Genomic DNA, 25,325 nt, shown 5'->3' on the forward strand with positions numbered 1-25,325 from the left:
AAGGGTCCATCATTGTTAATGATTTTCTCATACAACCAACTTCTGGTTTTGTTGATTTTCTCAATTGTTTTCATGTTCTCAATGTCATTTATTTCTGTGCTAATCTTCATTATTTCTTTCCTTTTCCTCGCTTTGGGGTTAATTTGCTCTTCTTTCTCTAGTTCTTCCAAGTGGACAGCCAATTCCTCAATTCTTGCTCTTTCTTATTTTTGATATAGGAATTCAGGGCAGTAACTTTCCCTCTTAGTACTGCCTTTTCTGCATACCATAAATTTTGATATGTTGCGTTTTCATTTTCATTTGCCTTGAGATATTTACTGATTTCTTTTGTAATTTCTTCCTTAAACCACCGGTTGTTTAAGAGTATGTTGTTGAGCCTCCATATATTTGTGAATTTTCTGGCACTCTGCCTATTGTTGATTTCCAACTTCATTCCTTTATGATCTGAGAAAGTGTTGTGTATGATTTCAATCTTTTTAAATTTATTGAGACTTGCTTTGTGACCCAGCATATGGTTTATCCTTAAGAATGATCCATAAGCACATGAGAAAAAGGTGTATCTTGCTGTTGTGGGATGTAATGTTCTATAAATGTCTGTTAAGTTAGCTCTTTTATTGTATTATTCAAATTCTGTGTTTCTTTATTGATCCTCTGTCTAGATGTTCTGTCCATTGATGAGAGTGGGGAATTGAAGTCTCCAACTATTATGGTAAATGTGTCTATTTCCCTTTTCAGTGTTTGCAGTGTTTGCCTCATGTATTTTGGGGCATTCTGGTTCGGTGCATAAATATTTATGATTGTTATGTCTTCATGTTGAATTGTTCCTTTTATTAGTAGATAGTATCCTTCTTTGTCTCTTTTAACTGTTTTACATTTGAAGTCTAATTTGTTGGATATTAGTATAGCTACTCCTGCTCTTTTCTGGTTGTTATTTGCATGAAATATCTTTTCCCAACCTTTCACTTTCAACCTATGTTTATCTTTGGGTCTAAGATGTGTTTCCTGTAGACAGCATATAGAAGGATCCTGTTTTTTAATCCATTCTGCCAGTCTTTGTCTTTTGATTGGGGAGTTTAATCCATTCACATTTAGTGTTATTACTGTTTGGGTAGTACTTTTACCATTTTGCCTTTTGTATTTTATATGTCATATCTGATTTTCCTTCTTTCTACGCTCTTCTCCACACCTCTCTCTTCTGTCTTTTCATATCTGTCTCTAGTGCTCCCTTTAGTATTTCTTGCAGAGCTGGTCTCTTGGTCACAAATTTTCTCAGTGATTTTTTGTCTGAAAATGTTTTAATTTCTCCCTCATTTTGAAGGACAGTTTTGCTGGGTATAGAATTCTTGGTTGGCAGTTTTTCTCTTTTAGTAATTTAAATATATCATCCCACTGTCTTCTAGCTTCCATGGTTTCTGCTGAGAAATCTACACATAGTCTTATTGGGTTTCCCTTGTATGTGATGGATTGTTTTTCTCTTGCTGCTTTCAAGATCCTCTCTTTCTCTTTGACCTCTGACATTCTGACTAGTAAGTGTCTTGGAGAACATCTATTTGGATCTATTCTCTTTGGGGTATGCTGCACTTCTTGGATCTGTAATTTTAGGTCTTTCATAAGAGTTGGAAAATTTTCAGTGATAATTTCTTCCATTAGTTTTTCTCCTTCTATTCCCTTCTCTTCTCTTTCCGGGACACCCACAACACGTATATTTGTGCACTTCATGTTATCATTCAGTTCCCTGAGTCCCTGCTCAAATTTTTCCATTTTTTTCCCTATAGTTTCTGTATCTTGTCGGATTTCAGGTGTTCCATTCTCCAGTTCACTAATCCTAACCTCTGTCTCTTGAAATCTACCATTGTAGGTTTCCATTGTTTTTTTCATCTCTTCTGCTGTACCTTTCATCCCCATAAGTTCCGTGATTTGTTTTTTCAGACTTTGCATTTCTTCTTTTTTGTTCATTCCTTGCCTTCTTCATATCCTCCCTCAATTCATTGATTTAGTTTTTGATGAGGTTTTCCATGTCTGTTCGTATATTCTGAATTAGTCGTTTCAGCTCTTGTATCTCATTTGAACTATTGGTTTGTTCCTTTGACTGGGCCATATCTTCAATTTTCCTGGTGTGATTTATTATTTTTTGCTGGCGTCTAGACATTTAATTACCTAATTAGTTTATTCTGGAGATTGCTTTCACATCTCTTACCTAGGGTTTTCTTCCTAGATGAATTTGTTGTCTATCTGTTCTTTGACCTTCAGTTCAGCTTTTTCCAGACCTCTAGCTTAGGTTTTGTTTGACAGAGGATAATTTTTCAGTTCTTGTTTTCTTGTTTCTTACCCTGCTTGTATGGTGCCTTTTCCCTCCCCACCCTTAGGAGGGTCTACGTAGGTATTATAGACTCCAGCTGGGTTTTCCCGGACTAAACTGGCCTCCTATCAGGGGGAAGGAGTCACCTGTGTCTGTTTTCCCTGAGGGTGAGGGCCAGCAGATTAAAAGACTTTCCTGTGAAGTGCCTGGGCTCTGTTTTTCTTATCCTGCCCTGTGTGTGGCACGTCTGCCTGCCAGTCGCACCAACAAAAGATGATGCAGCACTTTTAACTTTGGAAGACTCCCCCTGCTGGGGGCCTGGTGAAGAGGGAGGAGAGGTTGTAGGCTGGTTTTAATGGCTTCAAATTGCCAAGCCCTGGGGTCTGAATTCCTTGAGAGAGGGATTCCACCTGAGTTGGGCTTCACCCCTCCCCTGGGGAAGGCACAGGTGGGAAACAGCCCTGAAAGCAGCCAGTTTCTGCCCATGCCTGAGGCAGTTGCAGCCTGAGAAGTCCCGCCACTGAATCGAGAGGCTGCCAAGTCTCCGTAGAAACACAGCCACTAAAACCTCCATTTCATCCCCTTTCTTCTTTTTCCATGAGCCCAATGAGTGACCTCCGCCTTGACCAGGTTTAGAGTCTCTTTCCTTTCCCTCTGGGAAGCCTGTGGGGGAGGGGCGCCAGGCACCGGCCGCTGCGGTTTGGGGAACTCACGGTTTTGGGGAGGCTTGCAGCCAGTCCAGCTGGTCCAGACTGGGGTACGCTGTGTGTTCAGTCACTGACGTGGCTCCGGGAGCTGTTCTGTACTGTTTCTGGTTATTTAGTAGTTGTTCTGGAGGACAAACTAAAACGCACACATTGCTAAGCCGCCATCTTGGCCCCGCAGAAGTGTGCATTTTGGTAGGGAAGACAGAGAGTCTTCAAGAGAACAGTAAATTAATTTGATAATTTTCAATGGTTATAAATGTTAAACAGAAAGCCAAAGCAGGTTTTGGGTGCTGAGGTGTTGGTGGGGAGGAGGAGGGTTATTTTACTACGGTGATTAGGGAAGGTCTCTTTGAAAATGTAGTATATTTTTAGCTGAGCCCTTAGATGTTGGAGCTAAATCTTGAACAAGGTAAGCAGGCAGTGCAGCCTGGGATGCTTCATTCCACAAAGAACCCTGAGCAAATGCTCACATCCCAATGCAGGAATGAATTTAGGTACGAAAGGAACTGAAAGAAGGTCAGTGAGGCTGGGGTAAGTGACTATGGGCATGCTAAGGAATAACCCTAGAGACCTAGGCAGAGGCTGGATTATCTCAGGCTTTATGGCCTTTGAAAGGGAGTTGGATTACTTTTACATGCAATGGAAAACCATCAGAGGATTTTAACTGAGAGGAGTGACACATGATTTGGAAACAAACTGGCCAAAAGTGGACTGGTTAAGAGACTATAGCAGCGTTAAAGATGGCAGATAATATTAGATACTACCACAAGTGATGTTTAAACTCTAGAATAAAAAATTATAGTCACTTTAGTTTTGGGGAAAATGTTAGGGTCAAGGCTACTGGTCAAGTTGTTTGGTTAGTGGCCAATCCCTTCAGATTGACCACTCTTCAGGGGAGTTGTAAGTATCCGCATCATCAATCCCAATTTTTACTTTTCGCAATTGGAAAAAAAGTCCTGCTGCTCATGAGTCCATTAAAATGTTAGCGTTTAGCAGAATAGGGGATGGAGTGGGGATTGGGAAGGGGAAAGACTATCCTGTTGCCCAGAAATTAGAATTAAAAAGAGGGCTCCCATGTGCAGGAAAACATAGCTTTATAAACAGTGTAAAGGCATAAAAGGCATTGTGTTGGCAAAAAACGTGTAAAAACAATAGCTGCTAATTTCACACCCCATGGGATGAGGGAGTATAAATGTGCTTTAGTTTTAGATAACAGAGTTGTATCCATTGGCCAAGCGGGTTTACAGAGCTTTTGCTCAGTCTTCCTGCCACCAGAGGGTTGGGCAGGCCAGCCGCCAGTAGAGGTGTTAGCAAACCTACCGATTTCAGGCTTAATCTTTTCACCTACCTTTTCTTTTTCGGTAATGTGTTCATTATTTGCTGAGCATTACTCTATTCTTTGTCTGAAAATTTTTTGTTTCTAATGCAGCTTGCTTTGTATGGGTGAGATATGGAACGGCACCAAAATCCGGCACCCTGGAAAGCCAGGGATTTCCACCCTGTGACAAAAGAATGCCGTCTTGACTTCAGAGATTGCCTAATCCCAGCTGTTCTGATAATGTAATTAAGGCTGCCTAATGTCTTTAATTTTGCAACCAGTTTGTGTGAAAAGGAGAATTTGGCACTCTGAGGGCTTAAACACTAAATAGCAATCTCAAGACGCCTAATTAGAATTCTCTGACATTAAGCTAATTGGTGAAACTGTATTTCAACAGCTTAACTTCTTTATTAATTTTTTTAGCATTTTCATTTAAGATCAATTGATGAGCTGTCAGTATTTTTTCCTTAAATATAATTTGCTCTTTAGTGTTCCTGTCTTAAACAGACTGCCAGATCTCATACTAATAGTGAAAGGTATTGAATATTATCACCAGCATTCCACCCCTTTAATCATTTTACTCTTTATCTAAATAATGTGGTTATTTTATATGACTTGATTTTGTGATTTCTAACTGCCCTGTGACTTGGAGAACTTTATTTCTCTTAAATTGAAAATAAGCAAACTTAGTGGTGGAGAGCTTACTAATGGGGAAATATTTCTATTGACTGTGCTCTTACTTTTTACTTGTTCAGTACCAGGGACATTCCTTGTGTTTGAATTAGGGGCTACAATAAACTCAGCTGGGATCCAAAAAGAAACTGTGTCATATTTTGAGACAAAAGAAGTGTCTAAGTGTAAGGGGCTAATTAAAATAGAAATAAGCTTTTGTGGTTTAGGTTAAGGGCATTTGATTCTGTTCAGGATGCTTATTCAAGTTCTTTTTGCATGTTTCCTCAGGAAGTTGTTGAAATGGGCTTCCTCATCCCCTCGCACCCCTCTGCACCTGTTTCAGTCCCCATATTCTTTCTTTCCATGAGTACAACTGCTGAGTCTGAGTGTAAGAAAGGATTAAGATCTTAGAGGAGGGAGTTTTCTTTTTAGAATGCTTTCTGACATGGTCAATTCAAGTCCAACAGCCTGATTTGTCTGCAAAGCTGATTTTAGTATAAAAGTGGAAGTGCATGTCTAACTTAAGGGTGGAAAACATAAAATCAAATTCCTCGTAAGAAGTCCTGTCTTCACTATTGGCTAGAGAAGAGAAGTCATTCATTTTGAATATCTTCTTCATTATGAGTCATAAAACTTCAGACTAATCAGAATGGAATTTGGAAAATCCTAAACTAGCATAGGAAGATTTCACTGAATCTCAGTTAGAATTCCTCTTTAAATAATTAGTGCATAATATAATGTCCCCCCTCAATAAAATTTTAATGTTTTATTAGGTAACATACTACAAATATATTGAGCTTTCCCCCCCCTTATTAAAGGAAAAATAAATGCTTACAAAGGGAAAACAAAACTGATAGTATTAATTTTTCAGGGAATTTAGTATTTGTAATATCTATTATATTTGATTATTGAAAAAGTATGCCTGCTATTTATTTGTAGTAAGCTACCTATTTAGTTTTGCCTAAATAGCTTAAAACAACCACCATTTTAAAATCATATCTCCCAGTTTTATGGGTCGAGAGTTCAGGCAAGGCTCAGCTGTTTGATGCTTCTGTATCTTCTGGTGCTGATGGAAATCTGTTGGTGGTACTCTGCTAGAGGATTATGGGGAGAGCTGGAAGGCTGGACTTAGCTAGGACATGACCTGTCTAACATGGTGGCATCAGGTTGGCTCAGGACTCCAAGAATGAGTGTTTCCCATGAATAAGACTGAACTGTGTGACCTTAATGATCTAGTCTTAAAAGTGACAATGTCATTTATGCCTACTCTTTTGGGGGACATGGGTTATACCTCTCTATATGTAGTTGGGGGATCAGCCAGAGATTTGGGCAAAGTTTATACATGTATATAATTTGGGGTTATCCTTCTGTGCTTCTCTTCTTTCTGGGACTTGCTCCTCATTTTCCAATGACATGGTAGCTCACATCTTTTCCTCTGGTTCTCCAATCCAGTAAGGCTGCCAATCTCTATCCAAATGTTAGCTTCCCAATGGGGCTTGGGCTGAAGCCTGCCCATAGGTGAAAACACTTTAAAAACAGGAAATGCACCCAATGCTGTTTGTTCCCTGCTGAGTGTTGGCTTTGCTCCGGTGCCTACTGCTTTTGGACACTCTCTGATGCCTTTAAATATTTTGTCAAGAGTTTGTCATTGTTATTTGTAGGTGAGTCCATCTGATAGGAGCTACTCTGGAAACAGAACCATCCTAGTTTTTTTTGTTTGTTTTTAATAACTTTATTTCATCCATTGCTCTGGTTTCCATGGTCATACTGTTTTAAATATGTCACCATGGTTCAATAGCCTTTAATTTTCATTATATAATTTTGAATGTAATAATAGCAAAGATTTTTTAATATATATCTAAGCTATGAAGCATACAAATAAAATGAATACCATAAAGCCACTACCTAAGAATTAGATATTATCTGTACTGTTTCTTAGGTATTATCCCTACTGTTCCATCTTCTTCCTTATTCCATTCCCTTTTTCACCCCTCTGTTGCTGAATTTTTGTGTTTATTATTTTCTTGATTTTTTATTACATCATTTATCTTTTTAATTTTAAGGTATTAAAATATTTTGTAAACTGTGTAAGTTTTTTCTTGTTCCTAGGCTTTGTGAAAAGATTCAGACCATATATGTTCTTCTGCAACTTGTCCTTCTTTCAATATCTTAAAATTCAACTGCATTATTACATGTCACAATAATTACATTATTGCATGTCATTTATCTGTTTTATTTCTATATTCCATTTTGTAAGGAGTGACAAAGTGTGACAAAAACCACTTGGTCAAGGACTTTGTTTGGTTCCCCATTTTTCACATTAACCTTCATATACATATTTCCTGGTACCATAATACAAGAATTTCTGCAAGTATAATTGACTAGTCATAGAATATGTAAAGCTTCAGTTTTGCTGGAGAATATCAAACTACTTTTCCAAGTATTTGTCCATTGTATATGAGTTCCTGATGATCTCCATTCTGTAACTTATCAAACTTTTAAATTTTTATCTGTGTAGTAGATGTAAAGTAGTATCTCCTTGTGGTCTTAGTTTACATTTCCTTCATTACCAGTGAAATTGAGTCATTTATTTATTGGCCAGTGTTGTTTTCACTTCTTTGAAATGCCTTTTGAGTTGTTTGCATTTTCCTTATTAATTCTGCCCCCCACCTCCACTCCCTTTTGTTGTTGGTGGTGGTGGTTTTCAGATTTTGTTTTGCAAATTTAGAAGTTAGGTCACTGATTAATAGAATCTAAAAATCTGGGAGTGACTGACCTAAATTAAATGTCTTTGCAGAGATTATGTCATCATCTTTGCTCTTATTCCCATCACTTAACTAAGTGCTAAGCATATAGGAAATTACGTACATATTTATTGTATCAAATTTTGAAATATATTTTTAGTTTTTGTCACTTTTAAGCAGTTTCTCCATATTGTTTTCTAATAAATCTTTAATCATTATTTACATTTGTCAAAATAGCCTAATAATGCACTTAGAAATTTCACTGTTTAATTTTCTTTTAGCTCTTATCTCTTCTTTTTGAAGATTTGTTCAAAAAATTTAATTCTGAAATGAAGAAGATTGCTGACCAGGTGATTCCTAAGCAAAGAGCAGCCCAGTTTGATGTTGTGAAACATATGCGTCAAGACCAGATTACCAATGGCATGGTGAATGCCATTTCTACTGTAAGTGTTTGGTCATTTTTGGGGGATTTGTCATTTGTTTATAGATCCATTTTATGGAATAGATATTTAATGTACTTTGACAATGTAGGTGAAAATATATGTGTGTATTTAAATGGATGTTTATAAATCTCAGCGTTTCTATTTTGAAAGGTAGTTCACAGTTTAAATATTATCAATAGGAATTTTGTTTCCATAATAATTTTATTGCCAAATTATAGCTCCTGCAGTCTTACATAGAGAAAAAACCTTTTAGTTTGACCATTAACAACCATTCTTTTAATGTATACTTTCCTCCCTTTTTTTCTTTAATAAAATTAAAATACTGAAGCAGATTTATTAATTGGCAACCTATGCCCAAACCAATACAAATTGCTTCATTTCACTGTAGGTTAATATCTTCAAAGGGCTATCAGCAGTTCCTCACGTGAGTGATGAATTCAGTCCATGCCAGCTGCTGTATATTCAAGGCCTCCAGCAATTCATAAAGGGTTATCAGATAGACTTTTCTCTCTTTTTTAAAACATAACAACTGTAAGTCTATCTGATGAAGTCAGGTTTACTTATTGTATGCCAGACATAAAATTAATTTTATGGATGGGGTTCTGCCCCAACAAAGAACTAGTACAGTGTAACACATTGATTCCCTTAACAATGAAAGAATTAGTAGCAGACTTGCTGCGATACATTAGAAATGTATGGTGGATCTATGTGCACAGCCCTTGCCATGACAGCTATATGTCAGCTTGAAGTGAATCAGGTTGTGCCTGTTCAGGCACATTAAACTCTTGAGGCTCAAACTTGTCGAAAGGTAGATTCATGAGAATTTGAAGAAAATGCTCTAAAGAGTATTTGAACAAACTTTGTTAGAGTTGCTTTTCCTTCCTCGTTTATGACTTCGCAGATTTTTCCAACCCATGATTTTCAGATCATAATGATACTGCTTTACCTCCCTAAGTGGATTGCATATTAGAAAATCAGTAGTAGGCTTTGTTGCAATCTGCTGACAGCCAGACAAAGATCAATCTCTATGATTCTGTGAATGTTATAGTTTCACCAAAGAAATTTTCTCAGAGGAGCAGCTTTAGTCCCTTTGTCAGTTACTTCTCTCCCTTTTGTAATAACTCTGCACAGTGCTAGAACAAATTCTCTTGCAGAACATCTTGGCTTCACTCCGCATCTACTTCCTGTTGGCCAACAGCTGCATCCTTAGCTCTGTGCCAAATATTTACCTTACCTTATTCTTATTCTCTGGGCATATATCAGTTTATAAGATTCACTCTTGTTCCAAGCATAAAAGGAATTAACTGAATAAGCAATATAGGAAATTTTGTTTATGGGATATATGTATTTGCTCTGTTTCTTTGCTTTGTGATGGGTAGAGTTTCTTCCTAGAATTTAACTCTTTTCCAGGTTATCAAAAACTCAAGATTCTGTAGTGATAAATCTTCATTGTAATAATGGTGAAACTTTAATTTGTGAGAGAACTTCCCTGAAGTCATATATTTTAATTTAAACAGATCACCTAATCTGCTTCTAAAACCCTAGTAGGTTTTTCTAGTACTAGGGTTTTTAACCTGGGATCCATGAGTTTTTCTTTCCCTGAAGTTGAATGTAAAATTTTGTGTTCATGGTCCTATATATATTTTTCTCAGAAGGGTGTTCATAGCTTTCATCAGGTTCTCAAAGGAAGGATAAAGAACCACTTTTTAGCTGATGCAGATTTTTCTCTGTGGAATCAGAAAAATAATTGAGTCAACCATTTATTGAAGATTTTATTTTCTACTTTTCCATGTGTACTATTTTCTAATGTTACTATGAATTAAAAGTTTTAAAAATTCCTAACCTTATTTTTTAGATTATCTTTTAGAATAGTATTTAATGTATACAACCAGTGTAACAGTAAAATTAAATATAAAACTAAATATAAAATAATACTATATATTTAATGCATAGGAGATAAAGTAAATTTAATGTTCAAGGTTTACTTCATATGAATCTATTGAAGAAACGCATGATAGCCACAGACAATGTATAAATATTTCCTAATGTGAGTATATATACATATATGTACGTATTAGATTCCTCAAGCCTTGATTAAGAAGCCTACAGTTCAGTCATTATCTCTAATAACTGCCATGAGAGTAATTTTTCTGCTGCTGTATTTTCCTCTAATTAAGGCTAACTTTGAAAGACATCCAGATAATGGCACATTCCAACATAAAATTATCTCTTGATCTTCAAACGAGTTTTACCTTAAATGTATTTAGAAATTGCTAATGTTTTATTAGCTAGCTCATTGCTTCCAGTGAAAGTATAGTTGAACTGGCATGTTCAGGATATTATTAGATCCTCAGAAAATGACTGTTCTGATGTGATAAGGTTGATACATTGAAGTATTCTGAGATGGTTGCTAGACACAGGTAATATTCATTAAATTCATAGGAAACCCCGGTGAATGACCTGGGTAAATTTTAATTTGAATTGTGATGTTTGATTTCTTACTCTATCATTCCTCTAATTTTATACACAAGTAGTTTCCATGACTCAGCTTATCAGAGTGACTACATGAGATCAAGCAGCATATAATGGTTTGGAAATAGTCTTAAGTCTTTCTTCTCTCTATAGGGAAATTGGTCCCTAAAGAGATTTAAAATGGACCGTCAGGGTGTGACTCAAGTGCTATCTCGCTTGTCATATATATCTGCACTGGGCATGATGACAAGAATCTCTTCCCAGTTTGAAAAAACAAGAAAAGTGAGCGGTCCTCGATCCCTCCAACCATCTCAGTGGGGAATGCTCTGTCCTTCAGACACTCCTGAAGGAGAGGTAAGCAATCTAAGCAGTCTCTGTGCTGTGTCAGAGGTAACATATTGGCAGTGTTTTGCATCTGCTCCCATTCCTCCAGGACCCTTTTTTGGCCAGCCACTTCCCTGGCATAGAAATAACAGTTCTTATAGCGTTCCGAAACCAGTACATGCAGAAACATTTGATTTGTTATCTTACCTAGAGACTTGGTCTACATTTCTCCTGCTTATTTTAGCTTATCCCATGAGACAAATCATGCATTGGAGAGGGTATAAGGAAAATTGTGAAGGGAAATTGAGAGAACCATTACTTTAGGTGCTTACAAGGTGCTTATAAAACTACTGTATTGAAGTTTAAAGCTATTTTTATTTCTTTTTCATTTTGAAATAATTCAGACTTATGATGTAGTTTCAGAAATAGTACAGACAGGTTGATGTGATGGCTCAGTGCATCCCAGAGTGATTTGGGCAAAGAATAAAAGTGTGTTTGCAAAGTCCCCTTGGGAGACTGGGGAGACTGGGGAGAAAGGAGGAAATGTTAAACATCCCTATCTGGGGAATTCCTGATACTCTTGCCAGCAGTGTATCCCATTCAGTAGGCTGAGCCCTTGATCTTGGAGTTCACCCCTATGAAACTTATTCCTGCAAAGGAGAAGCTAGGCCTGCTTATGATTGTGCCTAAGAGTCACCCCCAGAGAACCTCTTGTTGCTCAGATATGGCCTCTCTCTCTAAGCCAACTTGGCAGGTGACCTCACTGCCCTCCCCATATGTGGGACATGATTCCCAGGGGTATAAATCTCCCTGGCAACATGGGACTGGACTCTCATGGATGAACCAGGACCTGGCATCGTGGGATTGAGAAAGTCTTCTTGATCAAAAAGGGGAAGAGAGAAATGAGACAAAATAAAGTTTCAGTGGCTGAGAGATTTCAAACAGAGTTGAGAGGTTATCCTGGAGGTTATTCTTATGCATAAAATAGATACCCATTTTTAGTTTGCAGTGTATTATTGGAGTAGCTAGACGATTGTTTATATAGCTTTTAAAATGTGACTGTGTGATTGTGAAAATCTTGTGTCTGAAGCTCCCTTTACCCAGGGTATGGACAGATGAGTAAAAAAATAAATAAATAATGTGGGTGGGGTGATAAGGGATAAAAAAAATTGCGTAAATTGAAATATATTGGTCAATGAGAGGGAGGGAATAGGGGTATGGGATGTATGGAATTTTTCTTTTTCTTTCTTCTTCTGGAATGATGCAGATGTTCTAAAAAATGATCACAGTGATGAATGCACAACTATGTGATGATATTTTGAGCAATTGATTGTGTACTTCGGATGGACTGTATTTGTGTAAAGATATCTCAATAAAAATATTTTTTTAAAGTAATAGAGAGTTTCTTTAAACCTTCACCTAGATTACCCAAATTTTAATATCTTACATAACCAGAATATAGTCATCAGCCTCATGAAATTAACATTGGTAGCAATATTATCCTCTATTATAGACCTTACTCAGATGTCGCCAGTTGTCCCACTGATGTATTTTTCCTGGTCCAGAATCACACATTGCTTTTAATTGTCATGTCTCTTTAGTCTCCTTTAATCTGGAACCATTCTTAAGTCTTGCTTTGCCTTTCATGACCAAGAAACAAATTTAGAGTACTAGCCAGTTATTTTGTAGAATGTGTCTCATTCCAAGCTGGAAGTTTTATGTTTTTATCTAGGCACATTTATCATTGTTTTCCTTTAGTATTTTTATAGAATGTTGTGTTGATGACTGTGTGTTCCATTGTCTGGGAATAATAGCTTATGTAATTACTTTATTTGTTAAATATATATGATGTCATTATTTACAATTGCAAATAGTGCTGGGCCTAATAGTACTGTGAGCTTTCTTTACCTAAATCTATGTTTATATCTTTGCTTATTACCTTAAGATAATTGCTTGGGTTAAAAGGGTATGTACATTTGTAAGGCTTTGGGATGATTGCCAAAGCTTCCGCTATGAGATTATATTCCTTTGGATGGCCGTAAGAAAAGTAGAACTGTTTTCAGACATTTACTATATTTTGTATTACTAATCTGCATTCTTAAAAATTATTGTCTTTTGCTTTTTAGGCTTGTGGTCTGGTTAAAAATTTGGCCCTTATGACACACATCACAACCGACATGGAAGATGGGCCCATTGTTAAGTTAGCCAGTAACCTGGGAGTGGAAGATGTGAATTTATTATGTGGGGAGGAGCTCTCTTACCCAAATGTGTTTCTTGTCTTCCTCAATGGTGGGTATATTAAACAATCCATGGGGGAGGAGGAAGGAATCCATTATTACCCATGTATTTAAAATACAGTCTACTTTAACTCTGGGCCCAGGTTGGCTTTTAAAGGTAGGAAAAAATAACAGTAAATTATTCCATTGGCTAGGTTATCCAGGTTCTGAAATGATTTGGAGCTGGCAGTTAACATTACAGAAACTGGCTGCTTTCTACCCTTTCCCAGCTGTTGGCAAAGCCACAGCGACCATAAGGCTTTAACATGGCATCTTTACGTAGTACAAGTTACGTAGCTGTGTCAATCTGCCAAATAATCAGCAGTTTGATAATTGATAAGTCAATAGCACCAGTGACTCCTTTCACATACCCCTTTCTTTCATTAAAAGTCCTTCGGAAGATGACTCCCAGGGATGAGCCTGGCCCTTGTACCATGGGATCAACAAGCCATCCTGACCAAAAGGGAGAAAAGAAGTGTAACAAATAAGGTATTAGTAGGGGAGAGAGTTCAAATAGAGTCAAAGAGGCTACTCTGGAGGTCACTCTTATGCAAGCTCCAGTTAGACATTGCTACTTACCATAGCTTGCCAAAACCCAACCAAAACCATTCCTGCCAAAGAACACGTACGGCATTATGTAAGATTCTACAAAGATTCCATGCACTAGGGTAACTTTCCAGAAACCTGCAACCTCCAGTTGGGTCCCTGGACTAGATAAGTCCTGAAATGCAGAGGGCCCAGCCTCTCCAGAACATCAACTAGTTCCATCCACCATCACATAATACTAACAGCCCCTTCCAACATGAAAAAGTTAGAATGGGCATAACCCAATTACACCTAAACAGTGGGGGAAAGTTCAGAGGTGATGGTGGAATTACACAGAGAAAGAAGGGTTTAACAAATGAGTATGGTCACTGAATTATTCATATTGATATTTCTTTTAGTCTCCAGTAGTTTAGCGCAGCTAGAAGTAAAAACCTAAAATCATGGAATAGTAACCATACCAAACTGTGAAATCAATTCTATAACTAATCATTACACTGTGCTTTGAAATTTATTGCTTTTTTGTATATATGTAATTTTTTACAACAAAGAAGGTAAAAGTCAGTCGTGATGATAAATGCATAGCTATATGATATTTGAACCATGAGTTGTGCACTTTGGATGATTAAATGGTATGTGAATATATAATGTATATCAATTTAAAAATATGTAAATGTATCTATATAAGAGGAAAAAAAAATCATCCAGAGACTCAGCAGTAAGATATGTCCTCATTTCTTCTGCTTTTGGTTTAACACTCTGGGGTTATCTCCTCACAGGTGTACTCTTCCCTGCCCACTGACCTCACGTGTCTTTTCCCTTCTCCCTCTCCCTCCCACTCTGGGAGGGAGTAAGCCTTTGCTGTGTATGCTGGTAAGAAAGCAAGGACTCAGTACCTCAGCAGAGCTGTTAAATGGTATCTCATTCAGTACATCCCTCCCAAAGGGCTGTACTTTGGGAGTTACTGGGCTTTTACTCTCTACTTTCACCCAGTACCACACTAACCCAGTGAGGCCAAGACCATTTTCCTCATTTCACAGATGATTGCAACAAGAACTTCTTAACAAAAGCAGTTGCTAGGTACCACACAGAGTTCACATAGGTCGACTCATTTAATCCTTCACTGCCACCCTGTGGAAGTGATAGAGCCAGTGTTCAAACCCATTCTGTCCAGACCCCAAGTTCGTACTCCCAGTGCTATGCTGACAGGTGAGGGAAATGAGGCTGAGTGTTCCTCAGCCAACACACAGTGAGGCTGGCCCTAGAGTCCAGGTCCCTTTTATTACCCTTAACTACTCCACCATGTTGCTTCCTCACAGTATGTGGACTGGCTGCATTCAGTTATGAGCTTTCAAATGACTACCCAGTGTTGCTGTTTATTTTTATGGGATAGATATGTTAAATCAGATTAGATTTATGTTTTTATTTCATTCTAAAATACTTTGTTTCTTTTTGCTTAGGTAACATCCTGGGTGTCATTCGAGACCATAAGAAACTAGTGAATACATTTCGACTGATGCGAAGAGCAGGTTATATCAATGAATTTGTTTCCATCTCAACAAATCTTACAGATCGATGTGTCTATATTTCCTCTGATGGAGGAAGGCTGTGCAGGTATATATTGCTGCAATAAGTTTTCAAGAATTCTTTATGTCTACTTTGGAAAGAAATAGACTTTTTTTTTTATTTTGAAACTGTTTTAACTTCATTCATTGTTAAAATAAGTTTAATTCAGTTAACGAATACTTCATGAATATGCATGCTAGGTACTCAAGATACAAAGATTAATGGGAGACAGTCTGCCCTCAGAGAGTTTAGTCTTCTGGGAGAGGATGAAATAATTTACTACAAATAATCAACTATGCTAATAAGAAGTAATGGCCATTCTTTATTATTTTTATAGATGTACTATTTAAAAGCTTTAGCTATATTCAACTCTAGGAGTTGGAATTGCTATTTTTGTTTTTTAAAAAAAATGCAGAAACTGATTCAGTGAGACCAAATAATTTACCCAAAGCTAAATAGAGGTGAATTCTGTTTTTTACCCCAAAGTCCTTCAAATTCATTTGACTCTGATAATCATGATTTTACTCGCTATATTGTGTTACCACTAACAGAGTTTTAAAGGATGAGTAGAGTTATATTACCTGAATGAAGAGAGAAAGGAGAGATGGAAAAAATAAAAATTTTGGAGGCATGAAGAAATAAGTAACAGTAGACCCAATAGAAAAGTAGGTTCTGTTTTATTCTTAGAAAAGAATGTTTATCCACTCAGAAAAAATTTATTATAGGCTTATTATGTAGAGGTACTGCCTAGGAGCTGGCGGTATAAAGATGAATATGAATAGGTTGTGGTCTTTTGGAGATCTGCAGGGACATCAGCTGAGGATGTTGATTCCTAAGCCTTCATTGTTTTACTGTAGCAATTCTTTGTAGACCTCAGGTAGTGTAAAGATACAAGGAAGTGAGCTAGCAACAGGGTAGAGTGGTGGAAAGAGCTTAGGCTTGGAAGTCTGTCAGAATTGGAAGAGTGGAATGCCATTGTTTTCCCAGCATCCATTTGTCCTGAAAACACTGCCTCGTTTCCCTTTGGGGACTGCCTCTCCCTTGGCTGTCTTTATTAAAACTGTCAGTCAGGTGCCCTTTCCTCTCCAGCCAAGGGTCAGACGTGTAACTCAAGCTAGGCCAGTCAGACTCTTTCCTCTGAGAAGTTGGATCCTGAATAAAAGAACTCAGGGGTGTAAAAGGTTGGAACTGACTCACCTGGCAGTGACAGCTGAGAGACGCTGTTCATTTTTCTCATTTCATGGATCCTGGGGATTGTTCTAGATCCTTTTCTTTCTGAGTCTGAGCTTTCATCTTTTTCTTTGGTTTTGTAAACTATTTTATTCCCATCTTTTTGGTAAATTCCATTTTTGCTGAAATTAGCCAGAACCAGTTTCCATTCTTTGCAACCAAAGAACCCTACCTGTATACAGACATTCTAATCCTAACAACTAACTTGTGTGATTCTGAGTATATTACTTAGGCACCTGAGTCACATTTTCCATTTGGCTGTCAAATGGAAAAAATTCTACTTGCCTATAATTATTCTGAGAACTACTCGATACTTATTATGTTTAGTACCTTGTAGATCATCTGAAACACAAAAGGTGTTCATTGATAGCTGTTAGCAATATCTTCCAATTGGGGAGGGAAAGACAATGACATTTTCTAAGTTACTCTTTTTTAGGATTGTTTTGTTTCATTACATATCCAATATAATATAGCATGTTCGGTAAGAAAACTAATTTTCTAGAAGTAATTTTTAAAGGTACCACATAGATCTGGCAGGAAGAATTAGTAGAATTTATTGAATAAAGAGCAACTGAAGTAATTAAATGTGGTCCCCTCCCTCTCCTGCTCCTGCTTCTGTCATGACTTCTGAGCCTCTTAACCTGAACAAAACTGCAGCTCTAGACTGAGGCAGCAGTTTTGTTTTACTTTCCTACCAAGAAGCAGCCAGAGTTTTGAGATAAAGTTCAGTTCCATTAAAAGCTCACCCAGTTCATTTTTCAGCAACTTGTGTCCCCCTTTTGTAATTGTGCAGCTCCTCTTCTTAACTGTTTAAAAGTGCTCATTAGTCCTCAAATAGATATTTGGACTTTAGGGCAGAATGCATAAGTGTCTCTGGTCACTTGCTTCTCTCTGTAGGAGCTGCTTATCCAAATAGCAACCGCCCTTGACGTTTCGATGCTGCATGCCATCCTTTGTGTCAGTGTTTCCTCGTGGTGGTGAAGCCCTTGGAGAAGCAAGTCTCCACTGACAGTTACAGGTTAATCTAGCAGAACATGGGGACTAAAAGCTGTTTCCGCCTCATACCTATTACATTACTAAAGTAACAAAGGAAGGAAGCCTTATTCTCTGCAAGCTTATAGCCTCTCCTTTTGCTCATATGTAGCTTTAAAGTAACCTGCTAGTCTAGCTCCATGTTGCCTGTCCTAAATCAAACCATTCTAAACAGTTGGGCGTTCTTTAGACCCTCACTACAAAATGTCATCATTATTCTCAATAAAAGTGCTTCTTTGCCTGCTGACCCCATGGGTAGTACATCAGATATCCCCGATGGGAAATCTGGATACTTTTGACATAATGCATTTATAGTTTTAAAAAATAAGACATTAAAGATTTTCTTGCTTTTCTAGACTTTACTGGGTATTGTTTTTACATAGCCTTTTCATTTAAAACAAAATATTTCCTAAGATATACTTGGAAGAAGTACTATATGTTCATATACGTGTATGTGTGCCCACACACTCACATGCACATGGGCTTATGAATGTGTGTGTATATATATATATATAAAAGAGAGAGAGAATGGGCCCCCCCACACTCATACATGTAAAAAATACCTGGTGTCTTAAAGCAGTTCAGCAATGAATCTGATCATACCTACATCCTCCCTCATTTCAGTATAGTAAACTTACTTGATGACTTAATTCTTCTGTTGAACTACTATGAATTTGTTTTTGTTGTTTTGTGTTTTTTACTCCATTTTAGACCCTACATAATTGTTAAGAAACAGAAGCCTGCAGTAACAAATAAGCATATGGAAGAGCTGGCTCAGGGGTACAGGTAAATAAACAGATTGATAAGTTTTGCTTTTGGTTAATACTCATAAATCATTTCATCATCAGTAATATTATTTGATCTGTGTTTTGATCATATTTAGGCTCTTAATTCATTCTTACAAATATATCAGCCCATTAAAAATGTATTCTCTATATTAACTTGCTTGGACATTAAAAAATACTTATCTTTTTAGATCCTGAAGATTATGAAGCCTTGGTAAAAATTAGTGCACTATTCAGTATTTCTAGTAAGAGAAGGACTTACAGCAATATGTTGATGTAGGCACTGCAGGACCTCATCATATGGAGTTTCTAAAATCATAGAAGTTTTTTTTTTTTTAGACTAGTGTGACAAGAATTCTTCAAAAATGGAGACCAGATTGACAAGAACTACATGTGTTTTAATTTCAGCAATTTGTGATCAAACTATGATCTAAGAATAGCACTTTTGTGTGTCTTAGTATATTGACACCCTCTGGGAGAGAAAAGTGCTTGGGGCCTTTAAAAAAAAAAAAAAGGCCAGTGTCTTCTGCTATTGCTTCTTACAGTCAAATACTATTTAATGTCGTCTTCACCAAATTTCCTCAGGAATTTCGAAGATTTCTTACATGAGAGCCTGGTTGAATATTTAGATGTGAATGAAGAAAATGACTGTAACATTGCACTCTATGAACATACAATTAATAAGTAAGTAGAATCCAAGCCACCATAATTAAAACCTATTCCCACCTTCTCTTATCATTGTCATCTTTACCCTTTTTATCATGTATTCTATTTGGTAGGAACTATTAGAAGTATTCTATTTTTGGGGGAAGGACGGGTGTTGCATGGTCTGGGAATCAAACACAAGTCTCCCACATGAAAGGCCAGCATCCTAACCACTGAACTACCAACAAGTATTCTATTTTATAATGAGGTGTAACCCATCATTTATCCCAGTGTAAGAATATCACAAAAGTACTAACAAGTTATCTTTAGATATAATTATCATTTCTATTCATATTATACTTAATGTGTACTTTTATTTTTTTATTTTTTTATTTTTTACATGGGCAGGCACAGGGAATCGAACCCGGGTCCTCTGGCATGGCAGGCAAGCATTCTTGCCACTGAGCCACCGTGGCCCGCCCCTTAATGTGTACTTTTAAGGAGGATTTGCTTCCCCAATTTTAATGTTTCATTACTACCAAAATTAAACTAATGACTCAGGCCATGTAAAAGTATATTTATGTCTTCTAGAGAGGATTTTTTTTTTTTTTTTTTGCATGGGCAGTCTCCAGGAAATCAAACCCGGGTCTCTAGCATGACAGGCGAGAATTCTGCCACTGAGCCACCATTGCACCACCCTCCAGAGAGGATTTTAACTGTGGACATTTGAATTCTTATTTTTAATGCAGGAACTCCCTACATAGTATGTTGTAAAAATATATCTAAGATTATATACAATATAAACATGACATTTTTAGGAATGGTCTTATGTACCCTTTGAAATACACTAGAGGACACTTCTGTAACTTGCTGGTCGAATTCATATGATGATATTCCACTTACCTGAAATTGGAATATTTGTGGTTATATTGTTCAGTAGTTGGGGAATTTACTAGTATACCTGATAACTGTTTATGTTTTCAGTCAAGAACAAGTACTTTTCTGTTCTCTGCTACCAGATGAAATATGCCATTATAATAGCTTAGTAAATAATGCTTTTCAGTTTGAATTGTCATTCCCTTGAAGGTGTGAATCTCTCAAGTACTATACTTTCACCCATTTCAAGGTTGAATATTAAAGAGGAATATTTTATTGTAACCCAGGAAATAGCAGTTCTGTCTTTCCCATTCCTCAAGCAAAAAACCTAGAGCCCTGACTCCTCTACTTCTCTGCACACCACATCTAATCCTTCAGCATCTCTTGAGAACTTTCAAAAATATTTCCAGAATCTGAGCTCTTTTCACCATCTGCACATACCCTCCTGGTCCAAGCTTGCTGTAGCTTGCCTACATTCTTAGAAAAGGCTCTCGACTGTTTTTATACTTTTCCACACACTGTCCATCCTAATAGTCTAGAGTGGTCATGCCACTTCTCTTCTCAGTACTCCCCAGTGGCATTCCATCTCACTCAGAAGTCTTTATGGAAGGCCTCAATTCTTATACGATCTGCCCTCCCACCTTTACCACTGAAGCATCATCTCCTGCCTAGTCTTGCTCACTGTGTCAACCGCACTAGCTTCTTCAAACACTGCAGGCACGCTACTGCTTCAGAACCTTAGCACTGGCTCTTCTATCTACCTGTGACACTCTGTAGATACCTGCATGGCTTACTTTCTTATCTCCTTCTGATCTTTGCTCAAAGGTCATCTTCTCAGTGAGTCTTTTCCTGACCACCCCATTTAAAACAGAAACACCTATCCCTAATCACCCCTTCACTGCTTGATTTTTGTAATGCTTATTTTACTGTACAGTAAAATCTATAATATCTGTGTTTTACTGATGTATCTGTCCATTGTTTATCTCCCTCTACTAGAAGCATCATAAGGGCAGGGATTTTAATCTGTTTTGTTCACGGCTATAAGTGAATATAACTATCAATATCACCCAACCAACAAGCTACTTCATGCATCAAATTTGTTTTATTTTAAAAATAATTTTTGTACTATTTGAATAATAGTATACTTATGAATTTTTTTAAATACTGAAATGCATAAAGTAGAAAGAATGAATTCCCTTCATTCCCCATCCCTCCAACCTTTTCATCCTCTAGAAGTATTAGCACTGCCAATGCTAGTAGTTTAGTATGTACTCTAAGATTTTTTTCTAAATGAATGCAGACATACATAGATGGTCCCACAGAATGTATGTGTATAAAACAATGGCAACATATTTTCAGTGACTAGATTTTTTTAACTTAACAGTATATTCTTGATATTTTTCCATATTTGTATATGTATGTGTATATGTACTTATATGGAAATACGTAAAGTAAGTATACACATTTTTCCATTGCTACTTTTATTTCATTATATTCCTACACATAGTTTAATTTGTTCCCTGTTATTGAATACTTAGTCTGACTTTTCTGTTTTAATTTGAGCTGATTTAAAGCAATATATATGGTGAATAATAGGAAGTCTAATTACTGTTTAGGATAGAAATTTATGGAACTGTGGTTTTGAAGGAAATAATATTTTTTTCTTTTTTGTAAAATCAGAATCCAGGGTGTTTGAACTTTCAGTAATTATTGAATAATACATGATCTTTTATGTCATGAAAAAAGAACCCTCACGTTTTTCCCTCCTTTATTTTTCAGCTTACTCCAGTCTTTACATCTGAAAAATTGTCTTTCATGTATATGGGAAATGTCAGCTTGACCAATATTTAAGCAAAGCAGTACATTAAAATAAACCCTAGGGCGGGCCATGGTGGCTCAGCAGGCAGAGTTCTCACCTGCCATGCTGGAGACCCAGGTTTGCTTCCTGCTACCTGTCCATGTAAAAAAAAAAGAAAAAAAAGTGTAAAATAAACCCTGTTTTGTTCTAGGCTATAAAATATAGCTTTAAGCTGATGTTCTTAAAAATTACACAACAAAACCTTGCGCCCCCTTCCTCCCCCTCTAACAAAGGCATAAAGCATCTGAGAGGATTGTGGTTCTGCCAGGCCATAAGGTTAAAACTGTGTTCTTCAAACCAAAAGCTACCTGAAAAACATCTTCTCTGAACAAATGGCACATAGTTTTACACGTGTGTATTGAAAACAAAAATAGATGGGTAACTGGATAAGTGGGAAATCTTTTATGAGGTACATTGCAACTATACTTAATTTCCGTGATGGGTTGGCACTGGTTGTCTTGGAAATCACTCCTCTCCACAGGTACTGTAAACCATTGAACTTGTTAGGGTTATGCTTCAAAAGCACTAGAGGTGGACACAAAGCAGATTGTGAGTAAAGGCTAAAGTGAATGAATGAAAACAAACACTTGAGGAAGGAATAGAGGGTCAGCAGAGACTACAGATCCTGGGGGGTTATCTGTTACCTTCAGCAAAGGTCCATAAACTGTCTGACTGCTCTTTTCCATTAGCATATCTGAGTTGCTTTATCATTTAGCAAAACCTGAGTTTCTGCATAAGTATATTATAAAACTCGCCAAGATTTTGACACCTATTAAGGAGCATCAGTTTGTGTACAATGTCTGTAGCAGAGTTATCCCATAAAAATTTAATGTAAGCTACCTATATAACTTTAAATTTTCTGGTAGCCATACTAAAGAGGTAAAAGGAAACAAGTGAAGTTAATTTTAATATTTGTTATTTAACCCAATATATCCAAAATATTGTCATTTTACCATGTAGTCAATATGAAAATATTAATGACGTATTATACATTCTTTTAATCCTACAAAGTCTTCAAAATCTGGTGTGTGTTTTATGCTTAATGCATCTCAATTTGTACGCTAAATTTTTTTTGGTATACTTGATCTGTATGTATTAGGTTTCATAACATCTACAATAAAAAAAGTAGATTTCACAAATGTAATTGTCCTAAATGTATTTAGAAGTTCTTAAAATGCCAAATTGAGTTATTTAATTTAGATTTGAGTTTTTTAATTTAAATTAAGTAAAATTAGGGAAAATAAAAAATTTATTCAGTTGCTCTGACCTAACATTTCAAGTGCTCACTAGCCCCATTTGGCTAGTGGCTATGGTATTGGTCACTGCACCATTTCATTTATTGCTAAAGGGGATATTTTCCTCTCTCTGAAATGGTGGTTCAACTTTCTCATTAATGGAAGTAGGAAAAACAGGCTGTACTTCATGTGGATATTTTAATACTGAATTATTTAATGTATGATAATTCTTTAATTTTAATATCTAATAGACATTCCATACTGTCTCCCTTATTTCTATCACTAATATAAATGATTATAACTTTCTGTGTTTTATCATATTTTATTCAATTGCTTTTATGTCTCAGTTTAATTGCATCAAATTTTACTGTCTTATAAATCCCTCAGAGACCTAGGGTAGTAATATTTTATATCCTATAAGAGACATTTATTTTAGTATCTGATGCCTAAGACATCTAACTGTTAATTAACTTGATAGAGACACTACCCATTTGGAGATTGAACCCTTCACTCTTCTCGGCGTCTGTGCTGGCCTGATTCCATATCCTCACCATAACCAGTCCCCAAGAAATACATATCAGTGTGCCATGGGGAAACAAGCCATGGGTAAGATTTCTTTCTTGAATTCTTGAATATCTTCTAAATAGTTGGGGAAAGACTTATATCTTTATTTTTACTTTACCAGTATTGCAATATTTGACCAAATCAGGGCTTGGTAATACCTGTAGCTCAGCAGGTTACCTGGGAAATCTGAAATACTTAGTTATCCCTGTCATGTCTAAAGCTTAAACAAAAATGGTGATAACTCTCTGAGTTTGTTTCCATGGCCAAACAAAGGGACACATAATAACTCATAGAATTAAACATAATAAGAATATAAAGAGAAAAGCCTACACATATGTAAGTTGTTAGTCAATAGAGAAGCCAGTAGGAAGAAAAAGCAGAAAAAGTCAAGGGTACCAGAGAGGAGAGAGAGAGAAAAAATAGAGATAAATGTGTAGTGTGTATTAGAATACATCTAATAATTTTCTGAAGGCCACACCTTGAATCCACCATATCTTGGCAATTTCTGTTATCGCTCATGAAACTTATCCAGGTTGTGTCATACAAATTTCTGGGTTCTTTTTCTTTCCTTCTTTCTTTTTCTTTCTCATCTACTCAGCTATTCATTTATCTGTCCAGCTATCTATTCATCCATCTATCCATGATGTTTATAGAGCATCAACTACAGATGGTGAGACATGGATGGAGCTGGATTCTGAAAATACAAAGATGAATGAGCCCTATCTTCGGGGAGTTCAGAGTTTAGTAAGAGACACCAACATATAAAGCAGAAATTCAGTATAGTTTGATAAATGCTATAACAGATAGCCACGATCTAAGGAAATCAGGGTAGAAAGGCACTTAAGGTTAAAGAATGAATTGTTTCTGAAAAATAGAACTGAGCTGAGTCTTGAAAAACAGTAAGTATTTTTCAGAAGTATGGAATTGTAGGCAAACATTGCATGGAAAAGTCTCCTTGGGTATGACTGTTTAGTACAGTGTGAGTGTAGAGGTGTGCTGGAGAGGTGCCATATATTGTGGAGTTTGGGTTTTATCTTGAAAGTTATACAAAGATGATACCAGGCAAAAAAGTTTTCCTGAAAAGCTTTTATCCTGACATGTGTCTTAAAATCATTTAAATCCTAACAAAAGTAATAAATTTTGCTTTAATTTTTCTGTGACATCAATATGACTTTTTATCTCTGATTTAAACATGAGACAAAGGAGCTTCATAAAGAAACTGCAGTCATGTTGAGGGGAAGGTTTTTGTGTTGTCTTTGGGTAACAACCAGAATACATGTAGTTTCTCTGTTCCAACAGTCAACTATAGTTGACCATGGCTTGACAGTTAAGGAATCCTATTTCTTCATTATGGATAGAGAGTATATATTTCTTCTCAAGTTTTTATACTGCCTTTTGGTTGGCTACCAAGAATAAAAAGCATGTTTCCTGCTACCCTTTACCTGAATGATGTAATGCCTGGATAGTTCAGAATAATTCCCAGTGGGAAAATCTAAACAGCGGCTCATCAATTTAGCCTTTTCCATTCATCCTTAGCAGCAGTGGAGGCTGATTTCCCGCTTCTGCTTCTGACTTGCTAACAAGTTGAAATATACAGTACTGAACCCTGTGTGTCATGAAAGGGCTATCACTTCTATTGGGCTTACCAAACCATTTTGTTTCATGATGTGAATCCTGGCTGAAACAATACACCTTTTGTATATAACCTACAGCAGAATTAACGGAAAACTAATCAC

The 25,325-nt window shown here is 36.7% G+C and overlaps 1 protein-coding gene across 6 annotated transcripts in view; it reads left to right on the plus strand.

Moving 5' to 3' along the window:
• POLR3B (RNA polymerase III subunit B) overlaps window positions 1-25,325 on the plus strand; it is a 150,690-nt gene that overhangs the window by 75,683 nt on the left and 49,682 nt on the right. For all 6 annotated transcript variants that reach the window (XM_077168610.1, XM_077168605.1, XM_077168608.1 and 3 more), the window contains 7 exons: window positions 8,022-8,183; window positions 10,809-11,009; window positions 13,106-13,268; window positions 15,259-15,412; window positions 18,338-18,412; window positions 18,997-19,095; window positions 23,504-23,631. In XM_077168610.1, coding sequence (XP_077024725.1) covers window positions 8,022-8,183; window positions 10,809-11,009; window positions 13,106-13,268; window positions 15,259-15,412; window positions 18,338-18,412; window positions 18,997-19,095; window positions 23,504-23,631 — 982 coding nt within the window. The remainder of the gene's footprint in view (window positions 1-8,021; window positions 8,184-10,808; window positions 11,010-13,105; window positions 13,269-15,258; window positions 15,413-18,337; window positions 18,413-18,996; window positions 19,096-23,503; window positions 23,632-25,325) is intronic.

Source organism: Tamandua tetradactyla, chromosome 7 (genome assembly GCF_023851605.1).
Source record: "Tamandua tetradactyla isolate mTamTet1 chromosome 7, mTamTet1.pri, whole genome shotgun sequence".
NCBI lineage: Eukaryota > Metazoa > Chordata > Mammalia > Pilosa > Myrmecophagidae > Tamandua > Tamandua tetradactyla.